This window comes from Colletes latitarsis, chromosome 6 (genome assembly GCF_051014445.1).
Source record: "Colletes latitarsis isolate SP2378_abdomen chromosome 6, iyColLati1, whole genome shotgun sequence".
NCBI lineage: Eukaryota > Metazoa > Arthropoda > Insecta > Hymenoptera > Colletidae > Colletes > Colletes latitarsis.
This window is the reverse complement of record NC_135139.1, coordinates 17,339,427-17,359,374: the sequence shown is the minus strand read 5'-3', so window position 1 is coordinate 17,359,374 and position 19,948 is coordinate 17,339,427. Positions and strand designations below refer to the sequence as shown.

The window sequence follows — 19,948 nt, the reverse complement described above, 5'->3', positions numbered from 1 at the left end:
TGCCGGGGTCCGTTTCTTCTTCGTCCAAGTGTCTCCCCCGTTTCGTCGACGATCGCGTCACTTGTCCCTGACGCTTCAACGTTACCCTCTCGCTTTAAGGCGAAATTCACGGCACGCGAGGGCTGCACGTTCGCGTATTAAAGATTCATCAGGTAATGGCGTCGCTCGTACTCGCGCACCTTCGTATATTACGAATCATTCGCTGTAGACGTACTTTCCGTCTACCAGAAATTTACAACACTTTTACCAAGATAGAGAATAAAACTGTGGCAAGAGGGGGGCTAATGATAAATAGATCGTATGAGATATTAGGAATACTGAGAACTAGCTTTACCTAGAACTAGAGATGAAGAATATTCGTATTTAAAATACATATAATTCTCTTGGGGGTTACTTAGCAAAGTGTCTTTGACACTATAGGTCAAGGTCGTCGAAGCTTCTTCAAAATCAATATTTTTTTAAACTTGACAGAGTCGAGTAAATTATATTCACGTCTAACGTAACTTTTTGGTCAGAAACGAAATTTGCCCAACTCTACTTTGTTATTAACGCAAGGGTTAAAGGTATTCGAGGAACACGAAACATGCTTTTAAGGCGTTCCCGTGTGGTTCCACAGTATTACTCTGATTTTTTCACGGTCGGTTGCATACGAAACCATTCGAAGGCTCGGACAATTTATCGATTAACGTTTTCCTGGGGTTTAGCGAAACGTATCATTAACACTCGGAATATGTCGGTGCTCGAACGTCATTTGCGCCGCGGGACATACACCGTGCACGTCGGTCGTGCAACAGAATAAAAGGAAACGGGGATCGATGCTGTAACGAGAATTGAGACAGCGGTTACGATATATTCAATAACGGATAACTTTTACTCGTTCTAATTACGCGATCGAGGACTCGTTAACGAGAGTGGCTTAGGAAAGTTTTATCGACTGGTAAATCAATTGATACGGTTGTAACGTATACGGATGGTAATGCAGTCGCGTATAATGCAGCGGCGAAATGGACGCCGTGCAGCTACCATTGGAGCGAAAACAAACAAATGTAAACAAGAGAGGGCACGTGTGGCGAGGGCATCGAGCCTTCCGCTTGTTTAGCTCTGTTTGTTTTGGCTGCGCCATGAGACACGCTGCTCCGCTTTAACTCTTTCCATCGTTACGATACGTGGCGTTATATTGCTCTTTAAACGGCGGTTCTTTTCCATTTCGCTCTTTTTATTGCCCGCGTTCGTTGGCGTCAACGGTTCACGATATCGCGTAGGGCAAGAAAAGTCGGCTCGAGATAAATTAACCTGTATGGCAATGTGGTAAAGGTTGTAAAAACGACGTTCCGGTCGAAGGAGTTGTACTCTGTCCGCTCGAAAGAAACAAAATGGCGAAATTGATACGTTCACGTACTAGGGTTATTACTTCTGTAATGGATTGGACGGAAGTACAATATTTATTGCGTAAACGACAAAAACTGTTATGGTTTATCATCGCTGATTACGTATAACCGTCGTGTCGTAAGTATTACATGTTATTGCTGAAGCAATTTTCATGTGATAAAGAGCTCTATTTCCTTTTGACAATGTACGTTATCTATCTGCCAACGGTATCGGTGGCTCCCTACGAAGCTAGTTGATATCTTACACATCTCATCAAGGTAGACCCCTTAAATGGATGCACATTAAGAGAAACGACTCCGATTACTCGTTCCCATTATCTAGTATCGAAATTATTTGTTTTATAGTTTATTATACATCAAGAACCAGCGATATTAATTAAGTGATATATTATTCATTTTAGTAACAAATATCAATTTTTAATAAGCCTTTATTCGTCCGAGGTGAAATGCAATGCAATTTTGTAATTTAAACTGCAACTTCTAACGAACGAATAACGGATCGAAAGTTTCGTTTTATTTCTTATCGAAAATTTCGGTCTGGATAAGAATTTCGCTCACGTCCGATTAGGGTTCACCGAACTCGAGATATTAGCGATGCATACCCTAGAGCACGCCCTTTATTCGTATTTAACACGGCGTCGGGTGGTTAAGGCACGCCTAAAGTCACGCTGAAACGCGATCCAGGTATATATCGTTCCGTAGTTCCGGCGTTCCGGACGTTCCGTTTCATCGTTCCACGGTTCGAGCGCGAGAGTAGGCAGTTGCGTGTGTCGTGTCAGTTATATCTCGGCAGCGAGTGCCGTCAGGCGCACGGGTGATTCGACGCGCGCCGTTCGTTTAAAAGTCCTCGTGCAACCTACGATATAATAATAAAAGGTCCAAAACCATTGAAAGATGTTCACCGTTTATCGACGCGGCCCCGTCGAGCGATCATCGCCGAAACGACTCGCGTTCACCGCGGTCAGTGTGTTCCCGTGTGCCGAGTGTGTTGTTTCGTAAACGCGATTAGTTACTCGAATAATTTCGTTCGGTGGTTGATCGATTGCCGTGACACTCGCTTCGTCGGAGTCTCGCGATACACGCGTGCAATCGAAGAGAGCGTGCCTCAAGGTTAAGTTTACTGTGGTACACGTGATCGTACGGTGTTTTTTTTTTTGTCAGGATCGTACTGCAATTTCGTTTGTGTACACGCCGGGCGATTCCCATCGACGGAAGCTTGATATTTATCGGCAATATCGCGCGCGTCGGTAGTACCGGTGGCGGGCACGGCGGGGTACGCAATTACCGATTGAACATTGTAATGAATTATGCAACAGATAGCGCCTATTCGAGGATCATCGACTTTGTACGCTTTATCTTACCCCGTTGACGCACGGACGGTATTCTTTCGCTGCGCGCGCCGATCGTGGTGAACCGAAGTGCCTTTGTGTATCGCGAAATAATTCAGTGACGCGGCAGGATCTCGAAAATTGTTTTCCAAAGAACGTGGTAATTCAGTTCGAGCGTGAAACAGTGAAACCGTAGAAAACGATCGTCGACGTTCGTCTAACCTCCTATCATCGAAACGGCGTGAAGTTCGTTGCTTAGATTTCGTATGCGGGCGGATGCGTTGGTTTCGATCCGAAACGCGGGACACGTGTTGCATTCTTTCTAACTTAAAATCGTTTCGAAAAAATATCGTTCATTTCGCGCGTTCCTCGTCGTCGGTGCGTTCGATATCGAGATGATGCGGTGTTCCTTCAATGATCGAACAGTCGCGATGGCGCGAACAGTGAAACGCGAAGGTTAACCTCCGTGAGCCGTCTGTGAAAAAGGCGAGACACGTATCGCGGGGAAGGAAGGCTACGAGACAAACCACTGGCGAACGAAAACCTGGATAATAGTCATGGCTTACGTGCTCTGGCGGGTCTTCATGAAGAAATACTCGAAGGTGCGGCTCGGCATCAGGAATCTGCCGGTAAGTGTTGCACGGAGCTTCGTAATTTGGCGCCGTATGCGTGCACTTTAGTTTACGCGCGGGCGTGCGTGCGGTTGTTCGCGATGCAAATGTTCCATCCCGAAGCGAAACCACACGGCTCGGGACGAGTTTCCATCGCGCCGCCGCGGGAATAGAGATAAAACAGAGTTGCATCGTAAGTTTCAAGGTCAAGATTTTACGGTCGAACTTCACCGCGCTTCGCGTCAAACGGCCGCTGTAATTGCAGTAGCCGATGAATAGATTATGCAACCAGCGCCGACCGGAAAACTATACTCGAAACGAAAATCGTCCACGATTTAACAATAAAGATTTTCTTCTTCGTTTCTGCCTCTCCAGCCTTGTCATTTTATGTTGTTAAATAATAATTGGTAACGACTAGTTTGGTCTTGGAATCTAACCTGAAACGCCTTCGTATATTTAGTGTCTTCGATTGCAACTTCAGGTCACTCCAATAATAACGTATAAAAGTTATAAAACTATTCAACATCCTTTTAAGTTAATTATTCGAATAATTTTGTAGCATGTATCAAATAATTAGATATTATTCAGTTGCTACAATTATTATACAAATATTGTTTTGTTTAGATAATTATTTTGTTCAATTTAGATGTTATTGAAGCAGTGTGATGAAAAGTATAATGGCGTATTCGTCTTTGTTAATTTTATCATGTTTGGATTTAGAAATTGAAATATTTGAGTCAGTGTTTAAGTAGACAGTAAGAGTTCATAATACTTCAAGTTAAACAGAACGTTCTGTATACAAAATGGTGGGACCGTGATTTTGAAGTACGCAGAGATGAAGAGGTTTGTTTATTCCAAACCTCGAGGAAGGTTATTGCTTCCACGTTGAAATCCAATTTGAAGTACTTTGGAGATTTCAGTGGAGAATTTAACATGGTCAATGATCTCTCAGAAATAAAAACAGTTACGTACATGGCATCAAGTATCGATAGCGTTGTTCTCGCGATGAATACTGATCGTTACGAATACCGTAGATACCGAGTATGCATCGTAAATATATTAAAAACAAAATCTAATTGGGATTCAGTCTCGCCATAAGTTGACAGGCATAAATTGAAATTTTCTATCGATGAAAAACAAGATATAGTACCTAATTAGGAGAATTTTGCAGTTGTAAAACAGAGGGTGGTCATACTGAAATTTATTAAGTATGAGAGACAAGGATAGATAAAGTATCTTATTTCAGTGTTATACCAATTAGGAGAAATTTGTAGTCATCGATAAAACGGAGGGTGGCGCGTCACATTGGAATTTACGAATACAAAGATAGATAAAGTATCTTATTTCAATGTTACGGCAATTAGGTTATTTTATAGTCATCGAGATATCTTTATAGTGGTAGACACGCCATATTGGTATTTATGAAGCGCAGTCGACGCGAGGTTACAAGTTTTCTTAATTTTTAATAGTTTCTCTGGAGATATATTTCGAAACAACAGAATTAATATCCTGTATATTATCGAAATAAAATTTTGTCCATCTTCGAACGCAGAAAGGTCGCATCGTTCCAGCGTGCAATTATTAGACTGCAACCGGAGCTAATGCGTGCACCGTAATTGGATAATTGCAGTTGAGCTCGCGCAACGGTTTTTTTTCTTTCTTTTTCGGTACCGTTTCGTAGCCGACATCGGTGTCGATTTATATCAAGGTATATCATGATCGATCGGATGCGTGTACGGTTCATTGATTTTCCATCGAAGCAGAATTCTTTCGCGGGACCGTTTTCATCGTCGAAACCGACGATAGTCAATTTGCAGTCGTACGCTCGTGAAGCAGCTTTCCCTCTTTTTTTTTTCCTCCTTTCGCGTCAGGCTCGTTATTAATGTCCATCGGGTAACTGTCGACGAATACCCGTGTCTAATTTGTCGATAGATCCTGTTATTAAATTTTCCTGGTGAACGGGTCGACCGTTCGCGGTGAACACGCCGTCGACAGGCCTCGCGAGGCGTGTTTAATCAATCAAGGAAAAGAGGTTCCCCGATGGCCGGTCTGTGTACCTAAAGGCACACCCTGCTAATAAATTTCGTACAGCAGAGCGGAAGGAAAATATAACAGGAGGGGCAGGGTGCAATGCAATTTACGACGTGTCGGATTGGATTACTTTGATCCGTCCGGTAGACGATCCACTCCGCGGTGATGCAAACGACTGTTATCCTAAAGTAACAGGAACACTTTAAGAATTACGTTCCTTTCTCTGTAAAACAAAACTCAATTGCTCTTATGAATCGGCACTTGAGGTTTTCTACAACAGTTTTCCATCTTTGTATCGAGTTTATTATTCTCTGAACTTTGACCATTTGCTTGGTGACCGAAGTCGTTGAAAAGAATAAAAAATAAATAAGTAAGAATCGTCGATAGTCTCAAGGAAGGCTAGGAATATAAAATATTGATTATATTATTTATTTTCCCATTGAGATAGTTTTATAGACTGCAGAAATTGAAAATTTTTTAATTGGAGTCCTTGTAATTTTTGGAGTGTCTTTTCTACAGTTTTCCATTGTCCTTGTGGGACTTCACGCACTGTGATCAAGGCTAATAGTTTTTCCTTCAATGCCAGCTTCAGACTGCTAATTGCTCGTTATGAAACTTAGTAATTTGAATCCAAGGTGTACGTGGTCCTGGTTGATGGTAGTGTCATTAAGATGTTCCTATGATTAATTGCTTGGTCGTTTAACAACTTTACACTGTAGAGTATCTGTTTGATCAATTCAGTTAATAAACTTTGAATAAAAACATAAATATTGGCGTTTCAGACGCTTAATTGGCACATTCTGCCTTAGACATAATGTTCGTAATCATTATGATTTATGTGCTCGATAAAATTCACTTTATTTAAAAGTTAAATCGCGATTCGGTTGAAGGAATTACTCTTTCCATAGTGATTGTTCGCAATTTGTTTTATAATAAATTCCAGTGTTTTATTAAGTTTTATTCGAGATGGAAGGCTCCCATCGAATGTTTCGATCATTTCATCGGCGTCTGAGGCAAGGATTACTGAGATTACTGGGTCACTGACGAGATCATAACCACCATGCACAATGAAAGCAAATAACGTACAAACCTCGGTTAAGCAGCATTTGTAATAGATCGATCATAAATCGTTCAAAGTTGCCTGTGTGAACAAGATCTCCAAGCAGAGAGGAAGTTTTCGTTTATTTTTGCTCAATCGTGAGAACAGTGTTAAGTCTGATGTCCTCAAAACACTTTAATTACACAAAATTAGTAACGCAAAATTAGTTTCTCTACTATAGTTGCAAAAACCAAGGTGTCGTTAAGAGGTGAAATCACTGTGACGACTGAAAATAAAAGCAATTTTAAAGAATTTTTTGGGGGTAACTTTGAAACTTTTTCTAATAAATGTTTAATGTTTTCGAAAGTACATTTCTTCAACTGCTTCTTGCAAATTCTAAAACAAGATTTCATGCAATTTTCTTAACGTATAAGACAGCATTCCGATTTACACAACTAATAATTTACTATAAAATGGTGAAACTTTGAAGAAAAAATCTCAAAAACCTGTTAACACCACATGGGAACTAATTATTCGATCGAAAATTCCCGAAGAGAATAGTATTAGGAATCACCATACAAAATTTTGAGCAAATCGGATGAAAATTGATTGAGTTATTGATCTAAAAAAAAAAAATTCCAGTCTTTTCAATTCGTCACAGTGGTTTCTCTCCTCAACCCCACTAATTATGTTTCCCTTACGCGACAAAAGATCAAACAACGAGGTCTCCTAACATGAATCTTTCAGGTCTTGTGCTCTGGTGCAAACGCCGCTTTAGCAATCGGTCCTCTTTCGATCCAGAATCGGTATCGTACCACAGACACTCGCCTTTTACGATCCTCTGTACAGATCCTTCTCGACTACAACGAAGCAACAGTTTCCACGCGTGTTACTCCACAGTTCGGCGGAACTCGTGGCTGGTTTCAGTGTCTATCGAACTCTCGAATCCGTCCCTAATAATCCCCGATGAGAAAAAGGGACCGCTCGGTTCGAGATCGCTGTCCCACAGGGCTCAGCATCTTAATAAATTAAGTGCACCGGTTCGTTCGAAGGGGGTGGGAGGGCGTAAAGACGGGGTAGACGAGGGGTAGGGAGGGGCAGTCGGAAAGAAAGGAACGGTAGGCGGTCAGAAACCGCCGGGCGAGGGGGGGTGCGGGGCTGGCGGCGGGGGTGCAATTCAGTTTGCGGTCGTCGAGTCAGGTTACGTTAGGTTAGTCCAGCGGTTGGTCCCCGTGACCGTGAACCGCGGCTGACCTGCGACACAAACACTTCTTCTCTCTCTCTTTCTCTCAATCTCTCTCTCTCTCTTTCGCTAGACGCGTCTCTGTCTCTCTCTTTCTCTCTCTCTTTTCCCTCCCACCTTCCATAAATCTACCTGCACTACATCGCGTCTCGTTCCACGGGCTGAACCGCTCTCGGGCTCTCTCGTCTCTTGCATTGTGCGCTCTTCGGGATCTTCGAGTGATAAATACGGCTGGCCACCCTCTCTCTACTCCTATATCTCGCTATCTGTCCTCCTCCGGCACGAACCTCCGTTTCGCCACGGCGCGAACCGTTTCCCGGTTTTATCGTAGTTACGAGCGACTCGAACTCCGGCGGAGACATCGCCGCGTGGGCGTTGCTGATCTATTTCGATTTTCTCCATCGTACGTTCCACAGTTTCGTCGGAACAACCACCGGTTCTCCGGTATCCGTTATCGTTCCCAACAATTGGCCGCGAAATCAAACTCGGGGACTCGTTCTGTAACGTTTACTGTTCGCTCTCTGCTAATTTGCAAAGTTAAAGATAGTATTTTTCCATGCTATGCTCTTGTCGCAATGTTTTTTGCGCGAATCATTCTCGAAACGAAAGGGAAAGAGCAATCCTCTCGGCGATTATTCAATTGTCTGGTCTCGGGCGCTAATTTAATTACCCCTCTGTAACTGTTACGCCCACGACCCGGGGGTACTTCCTCGCGTATCTGGAATAATTTGTTCCATTATCGGCGTACTTGAATCGAAAGTGGAAACACACCGAGAAGAATGTTTCCTTTGAACGAATGTAGGCGGACAGATTGATCGATGGCTCTTTAATCGCTATTGTTAACGTTCATGGCCGTTGCAAATCGGATCAGCCATGTGAGATGAGTCTCGCAGTTGAACGAACGAGCTTCGCATTCTGTCCACTATGCATTTGCATACGCATTGCGAGCCATTTGTCGTCTTAATTCGGTTGATACTGTTAAGACAATACCTTCGTGAAAATCGATGGACAGTCCCGTAACGACAAATAGGGGTAAACAGTGAATAATCCTTTAAGAGACACACAGGAATAAAAAATTATCCTAATTTACTAAATTTGAAAATAAGATCAATATAAACTCTATAAAATCTATCAAAACGAAAGAAAAAGAAATCTGTAAATAAGCTAGAGCGTTGCTAATGTGAGAAATCTAAAACTTAATTTTTTTTAAACGACTCGACCGACGAATAGAATTTTATCGAGTCGCCGTGACCAGGCAATTTTTGTCATACTTTCTCGACAAATTCCACAGCGATCTACTGATCCACTGATCCACTGTTTCTTTCGCGCGTATGTGTTCTTCTCGACTCCAGTTAACGGAATATCATGTTAGTTTTGCAATTGGAGCGGCTCCAGGTTGCGGGACCGATGAGACCGGATTTGTTTGTGCATTTTTTTTTAGAAAATTTTTATCGCTTACAGGTGCTTGTTCTCTATGCGCGTGTTCTCTTTAATGCCAGTCAGTGAAACGTAACGCTGATTTTGTCTACGGAGAGGCTCCGAATTGTAGATAAATGTAATTGGTTGGAAAAGCGACTTTCATTGCACCGTGATATTTAATACTTTTAAATTAACACCACTTACTTTCTTTTTTAAAGAATCTCGAGCTACGAAACGAAATCGGTGATATTCGTTCGCACATTATTCAAAAATACACAGACGAGAGTCATATGGGCACGTATATTCCTTTCTAAAAAACACTTTCAACCTACAATTTAGAATAAATATTAAGCAGGAGAAGTGTGAGATAATTTTGTTATAAAATTTTCATTATTATATTGTCTACTTTCTTTCAAAAGTATAAGAGTAATGTAACACGAAAGAAAACACAGTAATTACAGAATTAATTATAGCGATAATTACATTAATAGAAACTGTTACACATTGGGTATAATATATATTTATATTACAAATATCATAGTAATCAAAAAATTTGTTTAAAAGTCACATTTTTCAACGTTTCAAAATACACATCATGGTATGCGTAAGTACTACGTTGCACGAATAAAAAATTACCTACAATTAGATTTAGTTCAGATTATTTGTAAGCTCGTATATTATTCGTGTTGATATCGCTTTATGTAGGTACGGTTCCTTATGAAACCGTTCTACTTTTCCATCCTTACGAAACTGTACCAATTTTCTTACTCCATAAAAGCGATCTTTGTTGTAAGTGGCGTGGACTTCAAACAATGTTTATCGAACGTCAAGCACTGCGTTCAATGTTGACACAGATATATCGCTTAGTCTGTACATATTTGCCCCTGCGCCTTTTCTAACGCAAGCTTCTAAAATTGTGTACTCTCGTAGATATCTTGATTTATGGCTTTACACGTTCCCACTGCTACCGTCTAATCGCCCGTTGCCCAAGTCGGAGCAAAAACGAGGAAAGGAAAACACTCGTAAACGACTCGTCAAACAAAACTCCCCGTCCCATTAACTCGTTTCTGAACGTTTCAATTAATGTATTTCTTCCCTCCTCGACTACTAATTGCAATGTAATCGGCGTCGATCGCGTTGTCGCAACCTTCGAAACGGTTCGCTACGAAAGATCAAAAGGATGGTTATCGTTATTTATTTCGGAATACCGTGTCGATGATAATAGAGACTATCGTAGTCGAATCACAATGAAACAACGGACGTGTTTGATATGGGAACGTAGCCGGTAAATGGAGCAAGCAATGCGGGTTAAATGGCGAACTCGTTTCATTTTTCTCGCGGTCTACACAAACGATTACGATTAACCGAGAAAAACCCGACGGCATTCTGTGCAGTTGACTCCGCGGCGGAAACAGCAGGATGCATCGATTCGTGTTCGTACAGGGATGCTCCGAGACCGTAATGCGCCTACTCGTGCAATTTCACTTACTTTCGCCGCTAATTAATCGAGCGCACTTCCAAGCGGCCGACTTCCTCTCTTCGTGCGGACCAGAGAAAGGTACTATGCAAATTCCAGCTAAAAAAACGATACGCGTGGCCCCTTCATAGCTTCTTTACTTCCATTAAATATTGTTCATTGTGTCGTCGTGTTTAAAATCTTCAAGAAAATTCACGAAGATAGATCCGTACAGTAGTCCCTCGTTTAATGACGAAAAATCGGGATCGGTCAGATGTTAGTTGCAGACAATTGCAGCCAAACTCGGGCATACAAATAATATGAGACTTTATATATTTTTTATTATATTTAGTATCATGGAATTAATTATCAAAATTTCGAGCAAATTTATATACAGGGCGGTCGGCCATCTCTGGGAAAAATTTTAATGGGGGATTCTAGAGGGCAAAATAAGACGAAAATCAAGAATACCAATTTGTTGATTGAGGCTTCGTTAAAAAGTTATTAACGTTTAAAGTTCTATATCGACTGGAAAATTTTTCAGCGAAATTAAAAAATTTCAAATCGCTCTATAAAAATTGTTTTTAGTTGTGTGAGTTAATTACAATAATTTTTGGTGAATAGACATACTCCCGATATCCTACGCGCTTTCGAGAAAAAAATTTCGTGTAGGTGGTATGTGTAGGTATTCTTGATTTTCGCCCTCTAGAATCTTTCATTAAAATTTTTCCCAGGGGTGGCCGAACACCCTGTATAAATTGCTTTATTATATAACGTGCTAACTCCCTTAGAAGGTTGATAGTCGTCGTGGGTCATTGTCAGTTAGAATTTTAGTTTATATTATGAATAGGTTACAACGATACAAAAAAAATATATTTCCACGCTTGTTAAACTTTGATTAATGTATTAATAATAAAAACAGAGCGATGTGTCGATATTCCAGTGGGACCTAGGATCAAATCGTCGTTCGTAAAATTTCCTTTAATTCCCAAACTGAGATTCGAGGTTCCACCCCCCCGGAAGTTGGAGTATCGGAATTTGAGAGACACTGGAGTGTCGCCGGTGTATCTCGGGGCTTTGTTCGTTCAGGCGGAGGAGAAACCTCGGTGGCTCGTGTACGGGAACTTCCGGCGCGTCGGGCAAAAACATTAATCGCAATTAAGACAATTTCACGGCAGGAATGGGCATTGTCTTGAATCCATATCGCGACCGTAGCTGGTCGCCGCGATGCCATAAGCTTCTCTACGCTTCTCGCGCGGGGTGAACGCTCCTGCGAAGGATAGAAAGAGGCGGACGCCGAGCGTCGCCTCGAACAAGATGCGCCTCGCGGACTGTGCCGAGCAACGTCGGAAGATAATTGATGATAGTTGCTTAGCAGTCGACGCACAAAAGGTTCCCGGGTTCTCCTTCTCGCCCCGTCCGCGTTAGGCATAACAATTTAAATTAGTACAATGAAAGAGCATTCAGTTACGTTCGTACTCGAATACCGCGCGGACGAGGAACGTTATTGTTGCGATGAATTGTATTACAAGCAACGGGGCCGTATAATGAGTTCCTAAGCGAGGGGATATGTTCCCTTTCGATCTTGGGCTTTTTATTTCCCTTCGAAGTTCGAAGACTTCGGTTTGCATCGACCCTTTGACGCCACGGACGTTTCAGATATTTTCTTCGTCAGGCTATTCCAGCTCACAATTAATCGCAGAAGTGTAGTCTGCTGACTGACAATTTTGTAATACTAGCTTTTGTTTTGGGGATAGTTGAAAATGGGATTCGAATTGCTCTGGGCATGTCTGATCACTAACCACTGATTCTACTTACGTCGACCAAGTCGAACTCTATTCGGTGGAGTCTATTGCACGCATATAAAATGAATTTTTAATGTCTAGAAATATTCCTTGAGAATTTTAAAATCGAATAGACTTAAGATAGATTCGATAATAGTAAAAAATTTCGACGCAAAACTGACTAAAACGAAATGCAATTTTGAGTCCTTAAAAAGTTCCTCGATCTTTCGATTCTTCGAAAGTTCAATAATTTTAATATTTCTCACTTTGTACAAATAAATATTTGCAAGCCCCGATGGATATTTTCAACACTCAACCAATTGAATAAGAATTGATAAGATTCTCGAAAATTTAACTTGAGGCTACGATACTGAGTAATCATAGATCGTAAAATTTATTGAGAAGTAAATGAGGTACTCGAATCAAATTTGCAAGCTCCTGGAAACAATCTTCGTAATATTTTTATTTATTTTTTGGTATTTTTGGTATTACTTCCGTGACAAGTACCTGCAAACCTTTTTCCATGAGCCAAAGCTGAGAGCCTTGAACGCGATTTTTTGTAACGGTATGACACCATAGGAAACGAGAGAGGCGTCTTTAAATTATCGTGTCTTCCCTCGTCGTTCTCGGTACCTCGACGCGCCGAGGAATCGTCCTTCCTTTCTTCTTTTACTCGGCGCATCGGAGCGTGAATTCCGTCATAGAGAGAGAAGAATAAATTAGCTTGGTAAACAGGAGATTTGCCGATAAAATACCGGGGCTCTCTCGGAAACGCTGGTGAATCGCGATCGCGGATTATCTTCTCGTCTAGACTACACTATTCTTTGGTTGCGCAACTTGGTTGCACAATGAATTTCGTCCACGCGCCTCAATTACTATTCTTTTCCCTGAAAGATGGGAAATGCTACTATCCACATACAAATTTCGAACGGTTAATACAAAATAGACAACCTTTTATCCGTTACTCGTTAAAAAAAAAAATATTTTTCTCTCATCGAAAGATAGGATCCAGCACGAAATTAATGTTACTCTATGGAACTACTTGTTGTTTTGTTTAAAATAAAATAACGATCCTCAACGTCCGCATCTCCGACATCGATGCATCGTTTCAAGCGTCGCTGATAGGCTTCAATGACTTTATTAATCATATCCTGTGAAATAATATCAAATTCGTGCTGGATGATTCATCGAGGTAAAACAAGCAATTTAGAAAAACGGTAAATTTCGTTCAGTTCGTGATGCATTTGCATCTCGAGTGTTCTTCTTATTCAGACTTATTAACTGTGTTAGATCGAATCAGCTTAAAACGTATCACAATGGGTTTTGCTAACAACGAGAAAGTTGATACGAAAGTTAAGATTAAGACTAATTGCTCGAGTATAGCTGCCACAGAATTTAAAAAATGCAATGAAAAATGCAACGGAAAAAAGACGAGTAAAAGGATGTGATTAGATTGCGATGGAACATTTGTAATTGCTTAAGAAAATAGGCAAATTTTTTTATTTAAATAAAGTTTGATCTATCTGCACGATCAATTATTACGCCTAAACTTTTCGTTCCGCTGTTTAGCTCTCGGATCTACACGGGGTGAGTTTCGAAACTGGGCCGTCGCATATCTTTTGTTTAACTAGAGGCAGAAAAAAGTTGTACGAGAGAAAGTTGTATGGTATAAGAAGATCTATCTACGCACGGCCTCACTTTTTTTTCTAAGTGTAACGATCTGAAAAATGCAGATGCACTTTTTTTATAAAAGTGGAACTGAACACTTTCTTTGCGCAGACAGATTCTTAAATATTTCGTAAAAATTAATGCTTCGTGAGACGTTTCGAGCGTTTATTAAATCTTCATTAAAGTTCTTATTTTAATTTTTTCATTTCAAAATTTATTTGTAACGGATAATGCAGAAATATGAATTTGATTGTTTTTCGGGTGAGCAAATTTTAAACTCGCCATTATTTCTCGCGCGTGATCGCAGTGCAATACCATTTCACGTTCGTGCAATCGTAGGGACTTTTTGTTCCGCGCATATTCAGCTGCCTATCTGCATACAAACCGCGCCGGTATTCAACACTTGCGTTAATTAATATTAATCCCTCCACAATGGATTTTGTCACGACGAGAGCGTGAGACGGTTCTTGCCGCATTGTTTGTTTTACGCCATCGCGATAGATACCCGTGAAATTTGCAACGCGATTTTCCCGTTTCGTCGGAGAGATTTCTTTCTCCGGGGATACCGTTACGAGGGTTAATCGAAGAGCGTACTTCCGAAACATCTTAAATTGGATATTCATCGTTTTACCGATCGACCTATTTAGGCTCAACTACGCGGCAACGACCGTATACTAGGTTACAACATTAAAATACAAATTAGAAAGAACGCTCATTGTATTGTTCCGTCTCATCCTGTTATCATTTTTAATTCTAGCAACGCGATTTCATTTATTTCACGTATCAGAGCGATTTTTAAAATAACATTTGCAGAGTATACTAAATGCAATAGTCTTCTTTGAATAAATAACAAACACTAATAGTAGTCTTTCAATAAATGTGAAAAATTCCATTGACAATGATCTCTTGTTAGCTGGCTGAAGATTGGTCATTTAATGTTCCCTTTTTAATACTTAAATATTTTAACTTTAAAGTTGCATTAATAGGAGAGTTTATAGTTCGCAATCAAATATTATTACTCGAAGCTTTTGTGTACAACAAATGAAAGGTCATATTTTTTTGCAATAATTATCGCAGCGAACTCTGCAATTTTGATCAGTCGTGGTCACAAATCCAGGACAACCTGAGATACCGTTTTTTAAGGAACGTTGATATTCGGTGCGCGGAAAACGGTAAACGGTGTAAAGCAATGAGGAAGCAAGTGCTCCGGGAATTATTTATTGCTATTGCTCAGGAAGTTGTTAGCCAAAGTTACGAGGCATTGCGCGTTCAAAAGGCCGTTTATGCCATACAGAGGGCTTTGCTTTTCGAAACCTCGATTGACGAAGGGTTTAGCGAAAAAATTTCCGTTGTTTCATCGATCACAGGCCGCTAACATTGCGTGTTCTATCGTTCGCCAGAAAATGGGAACACCGGTTCTTTTGAATAATTATTACATTCCAGGCAAGCGTATCGCTTTTACTGGGATATTCGAGACCGACTTGGGTGAGGTCAGTTTAGTACGTGCATGATTGATAGCTATTAAATTTGTACCTATTTTGCACCGTTGGCTAATGCTGCACGATAACAGCTCTAATCGTTTCCGACTCTATCGTCGATCTGGGATTGAATTTGTAATTCGAAACGTTAGAGGAAGGAAATTGAATTGTGTATCGAATGAAAACTTATAATGGAGTATCTAGAATAAAAAATTGTTAAGTTGAACTAATTGGGTCCAAAGATATTGTGGACCATGAGAAATCAAAGTTCATTCGAATAATTCGCAAAAATTCAATTGGCAATATTAGGAATTTATGGAAATTATTTGGTTAGTCGATTTCAATAGAACATTATAAAATTGTTACATAATTACACGTAGGTTTCCTTGTCTACATTTTTATTGAAAAAGAAAGCACGTTAATATGAGGAAATAATTGAAAAATCTGGGTAATTGGGACAATATGCATAAGAACGAGAACAACAAAATTAGAGAATAAATATATGGGAAGACTATAGCGTGAATATGTATGTTCATTCGTTACTGAAATATGCTTAAATATACCAGACTGTGACGGACCGTATTCCTTGTTAATTGGACCTGTCACTTATTGTTAGTTAAAAATAGCTTTGAATAAGCATAATAGAATATTCAGTATTAGATACTTCGTGCTTTGTTTATCGTAGTTATTTCTACCTGTTCTATAATTACTCAAGTCATTCTTACATCTTTTCTTGCCATAGTTTCAGTTAAAAATAAACAAGAAAAAATTGTTTCAGGAAATTTAAATCTCATCATTTACATTACAACACAAGCTGTGCATTAATTTTCATTTAGATTCGATTATTCCTTCATAGAAAAAAGAAATTATATAGCAAAATATCAGACTGTTCCCTCAACTGACAATTCTGAACTAGACAGGATCGATATTCTCGTTTCTGAACCAGATAACAACCACGATATGGGCCATCCTAAACTCGAAGGATTTAATGGTCCCTTGGAACTCGATATTAATGACTCCAACTTCTGGAAGTACCTACATCTCGAAGGATCTAACAGGCCAGAGATTCGGCAGTTTATGAGTTTTCCAAGCACCTCGAGAGTTGCAGGAGCTGGTTTTAGAAGTTATAGGAACTACAGGGAATTAAAAATTCTTAAAAACTCAAAATAACAAGGATCTCTGATCCTGAAATCTTTGAGATTTCTAAAACCTCTAAAAATTTAGACTTTTCACGAGATCTTTCAAAACACTTGGGCCTCCAAAATCAACCAACACCTTCATCCCAAAACCCATGGAATTGTCAGATCGGTTTTAAATAATCTAGATTTATTTATATCGTATCTATGTTATCCAACGTTGTCTATCTATGAGTTTAGAGTCATCAATCTAATCCAAAGTCATTTATCCATGAGTCTAGTTTATATCAGATCGATTGAGTCCGGGATCGTCAGCACACAGTCCCACGGATCGTCGTCTGTATCTTATTCCACCGGTTCAGCTTCCTCTGCATCGCGTTCCATAGATCCCAGCCTTTATCCCCATCGAGTCCCCCGAGTCTAGCGTCGTCCATCTCGGATCCATCGATTCCGGGATCGCGTGTATAAAATTTAGTGCGTCCGGGATTGCCAGTGTCAGGGCTCACCGAAGGCGGGGTTGCTGGTATCGAGTCCCACGGATCAGAATCGTTCTATCAGCCATGGGAAACGTTGCATTCGCTAAGTGGCGCGCAACTCAACGCACATATCCATTTAATTTTAAGTGCATTAAGTGTCCGGCCCTGCTACTCGCAGTAGAGCTATTCAACAAGCGTTGTTCGTTGCGTCTGCACAAACGAGTTTGCTCCTTCCGTCGAAACTGTGTCAACTACTTTTTCGTTATAATTCCGAACTACTCGTACGTTGAAACTGTGGACCATTAAAATTCCCAACTTCTGTTCGGAAATTCTGTGTCGAGGAGGACTTTCATCCCCCGTCTGATAATTCAATCTCACCGAGAGATCCCATTCAGATACAGGGAAGATTGGCCATTAGCTGGTAGGAAGCCAGCCACCGAACGTTAATGAAGAATACTTCATAAGCATTTCAGAGGGGCACTTAATTGTCAGTTGATCGCGCGAGGGAGGGGAAGAGCCGAGAGGACTATGGTAAACGGACACCGTAGTATCGTTCGAGCATAGAAACGGCGCAGGGCGAAGAAGCGCGCAACGGAGATTCGTATCTTTATTTATAATGTTATTAGAGTCGGCGTTCACACGAGTAACTGTACACAGAGTCCTGGCAGGGACGATAAATTGAAACACTTGGTTCCTTAGTTGGCTTCTGTGTACATACATTGCGCGACGTACCGTAGTAAAGTATCAGAGTCCCCGGGTATCTACGCGTTTGATTACTATCTTCGTTTTGTTGTGGGACCGCCACCACGCGACTGCCACCGTTTTCGGTCCAAACTCGTAAAATGGCGGACGCCAGGCGATCGGGGGCCTCAGCGAACCCTTAAAGCATCGACTGTCGCACCAAGTCCCTCAAATTGTCCACAAAAACAAAACTTTGCTTCTAGAAATTACTTTTGCAGCCTCGTTGATATTCGAGAATCCTAGCTTTAACATCTAATCTTGAGAATCGATTGAAAATTCAAAAAACTCAGTCTTTGGAGAAAAGAAATGGGAACCAGTTTCTCTACTTATTAACACTCTATCGTTAAAATAGTTATCAATGTTGTAATACTCATATATTTAAACTTCTAACCTATAATAACGTAGAATATTATATTTCTGACTTTTATTAAAAGAATATTTTTCTTAATATATTGTTCTTAAAATACCCAATGAAATATAAACAGTCACATAATGAGTACCAGAAACATTAACGTTTTAGAAATAGGGGAAGAGAATGAACGAAAAATGAGTGTCAGCTGGGTCCAAAAAGACCCACCAACCAAGTATCGAATCGACTCTAGAACGAAAGATCCAAAACCGAATTTTCGCTAGTACTAAAGTCTCGATAACTTTTGAACCAATCGGTCATTTTGACTATCGAGACTATCGATAGAAAATGGCGCTCCATAGATGCCGCTCGTAGCGCCTATAAGAGAAATACATATTTGGTCCCTTGGAATTCGCGTCCCACGCTTCCGGCTGGAATTTTTAGTCGTTAAACGCGTTCATTAATTTTTCCGGTGGTCGATTTATTCCGGGGTAGTTTCTCGCGCCGGTTTGGTCCTCGTTGGCACTAAATCAATCGGATGATAAACGCGATAGCATATCGGAACAATGTACAATGGAGGTTTCTCGCCTATTGTTACGAATTATCGCCGGTGATCGTTCGTTTCTTTAATAAGCAGCACGCCTTTTGTTTAACGCGTATCGCGACCGGCCGGGCTGCTACGCTTTCCGCGAATACGGAAACGCGGCTGCAAACGGGGAGAGAACCCGTAGAAATTGTTGCCCGGTCTCTCGTGGCCGATACCGCGGGACAACGACGACACACAATGAATGGCGCGTAAACCCGACCGTAGATTTATCGCGGCAGGAAGGAGTTTACCTACATAATTATTTATCTACGATAGAGGAGTGCTCGATAGACGTGCAACGGTCGTTTCTCACCGCGGGGAACGCCTGGAAACGAAGTCCTCGCGTAGCTCGGTCAATTAACGTTCGTTAATAATAGCCTCGTCGCTGCAGACAAGCGCAATTACGCGACGATCGTCGATCGGAGACGCGCGCCGTTGACAGAGTGGACGATTCGTGCGAAACTCCGGATCCTGATATCAATTTCTATCGTATCAAACCTGATCGACGACTCAAAACGCGATCGAAAGTTTCCTCTATGCGAAATTCGCGTATGGCGATCGGTGTGACGCCATTTTGGAGAACGCGTCTCCGTTGAAATACATTCTGTATAATTTTTACGTATCTACGATATATTTGCATAAACTACAGAGGTCTATAGAGTACGCGTGTGTTGGGTGGCTTCTTTAAAATATATTTCACCCGTTTAATTCGTCACTGAAGTGCAATGGTATAACCGACAAAGCTGCAGTCGTAATCTCCCAGTGCACGAGATTAGATTTCGCTAATCGCTCCGAATTCAGCAGTTTGATCTCTCAAGTCAGACTGTTGCATTCCTAAACGTAATGCGCTTCGTAATAAAAATTCAATTTTTTTCCTCTATGCTCTGTTCGGCGCCATAAAAATATTTGTCGCGTTTATTATTAGCCCACGATTTGTGATTTCCTCATAACTCTTCGGTTTTTGTGTTCCCACGGAGAGCACAGGCTGCTTAATTTGCAGGAACGTTAACTATCAATCATCCAACTTCGAACGAGGGTTTTGCATTGAGTTGTAACGATTACAGATTTTAGTATAAATAAATGATAGTGCAAAAATGTTTTCTCAAATCATTGCTGTCCGTCATGCTTGACGGGGAAATATGCTGGCGTTCAATAACAGCCCGGGAAAGCAAAACTAGAATTGTAAATTAACAACGAAACACACTAAAATTGACG

At 40.9% G+C, this 19,948-nt stretch overlaps 2 protein-coding genes across 2 annotated transcripts in view; one reads left to right on the top strand and one right to left on the bottom strand.

Moving 5' to 3' along the window:
- The window catches only part of LOC143342928 (uncharacterized), a 454,297-nt gene that overhangs the window by 258,739 nt on the left and 175,610 nt on the right, over positions 1 to 19,948 (bottom strand). The gene's annotated exons all lie outside the window — the stretch shown is intronic.
- Positions 2,191 to 19,948, top strand: part of LOC143342924 (uncharacterized) — a 432,164-nt gene continuing 414,406 nt past the window's right edge. The window contains exon 1 of the mRNA XM_076767255.1: positions 2,191 to 3,345. Coding sequence (XP_076623370.1) covers positions 3,274 to 3,345 — 72 coding nt within the window. The 5' untranslated portion in view covers positions 2,191 to 3,273. The remainder of the gene's footprint in view (positions 3,346 to 19,948) is intronic.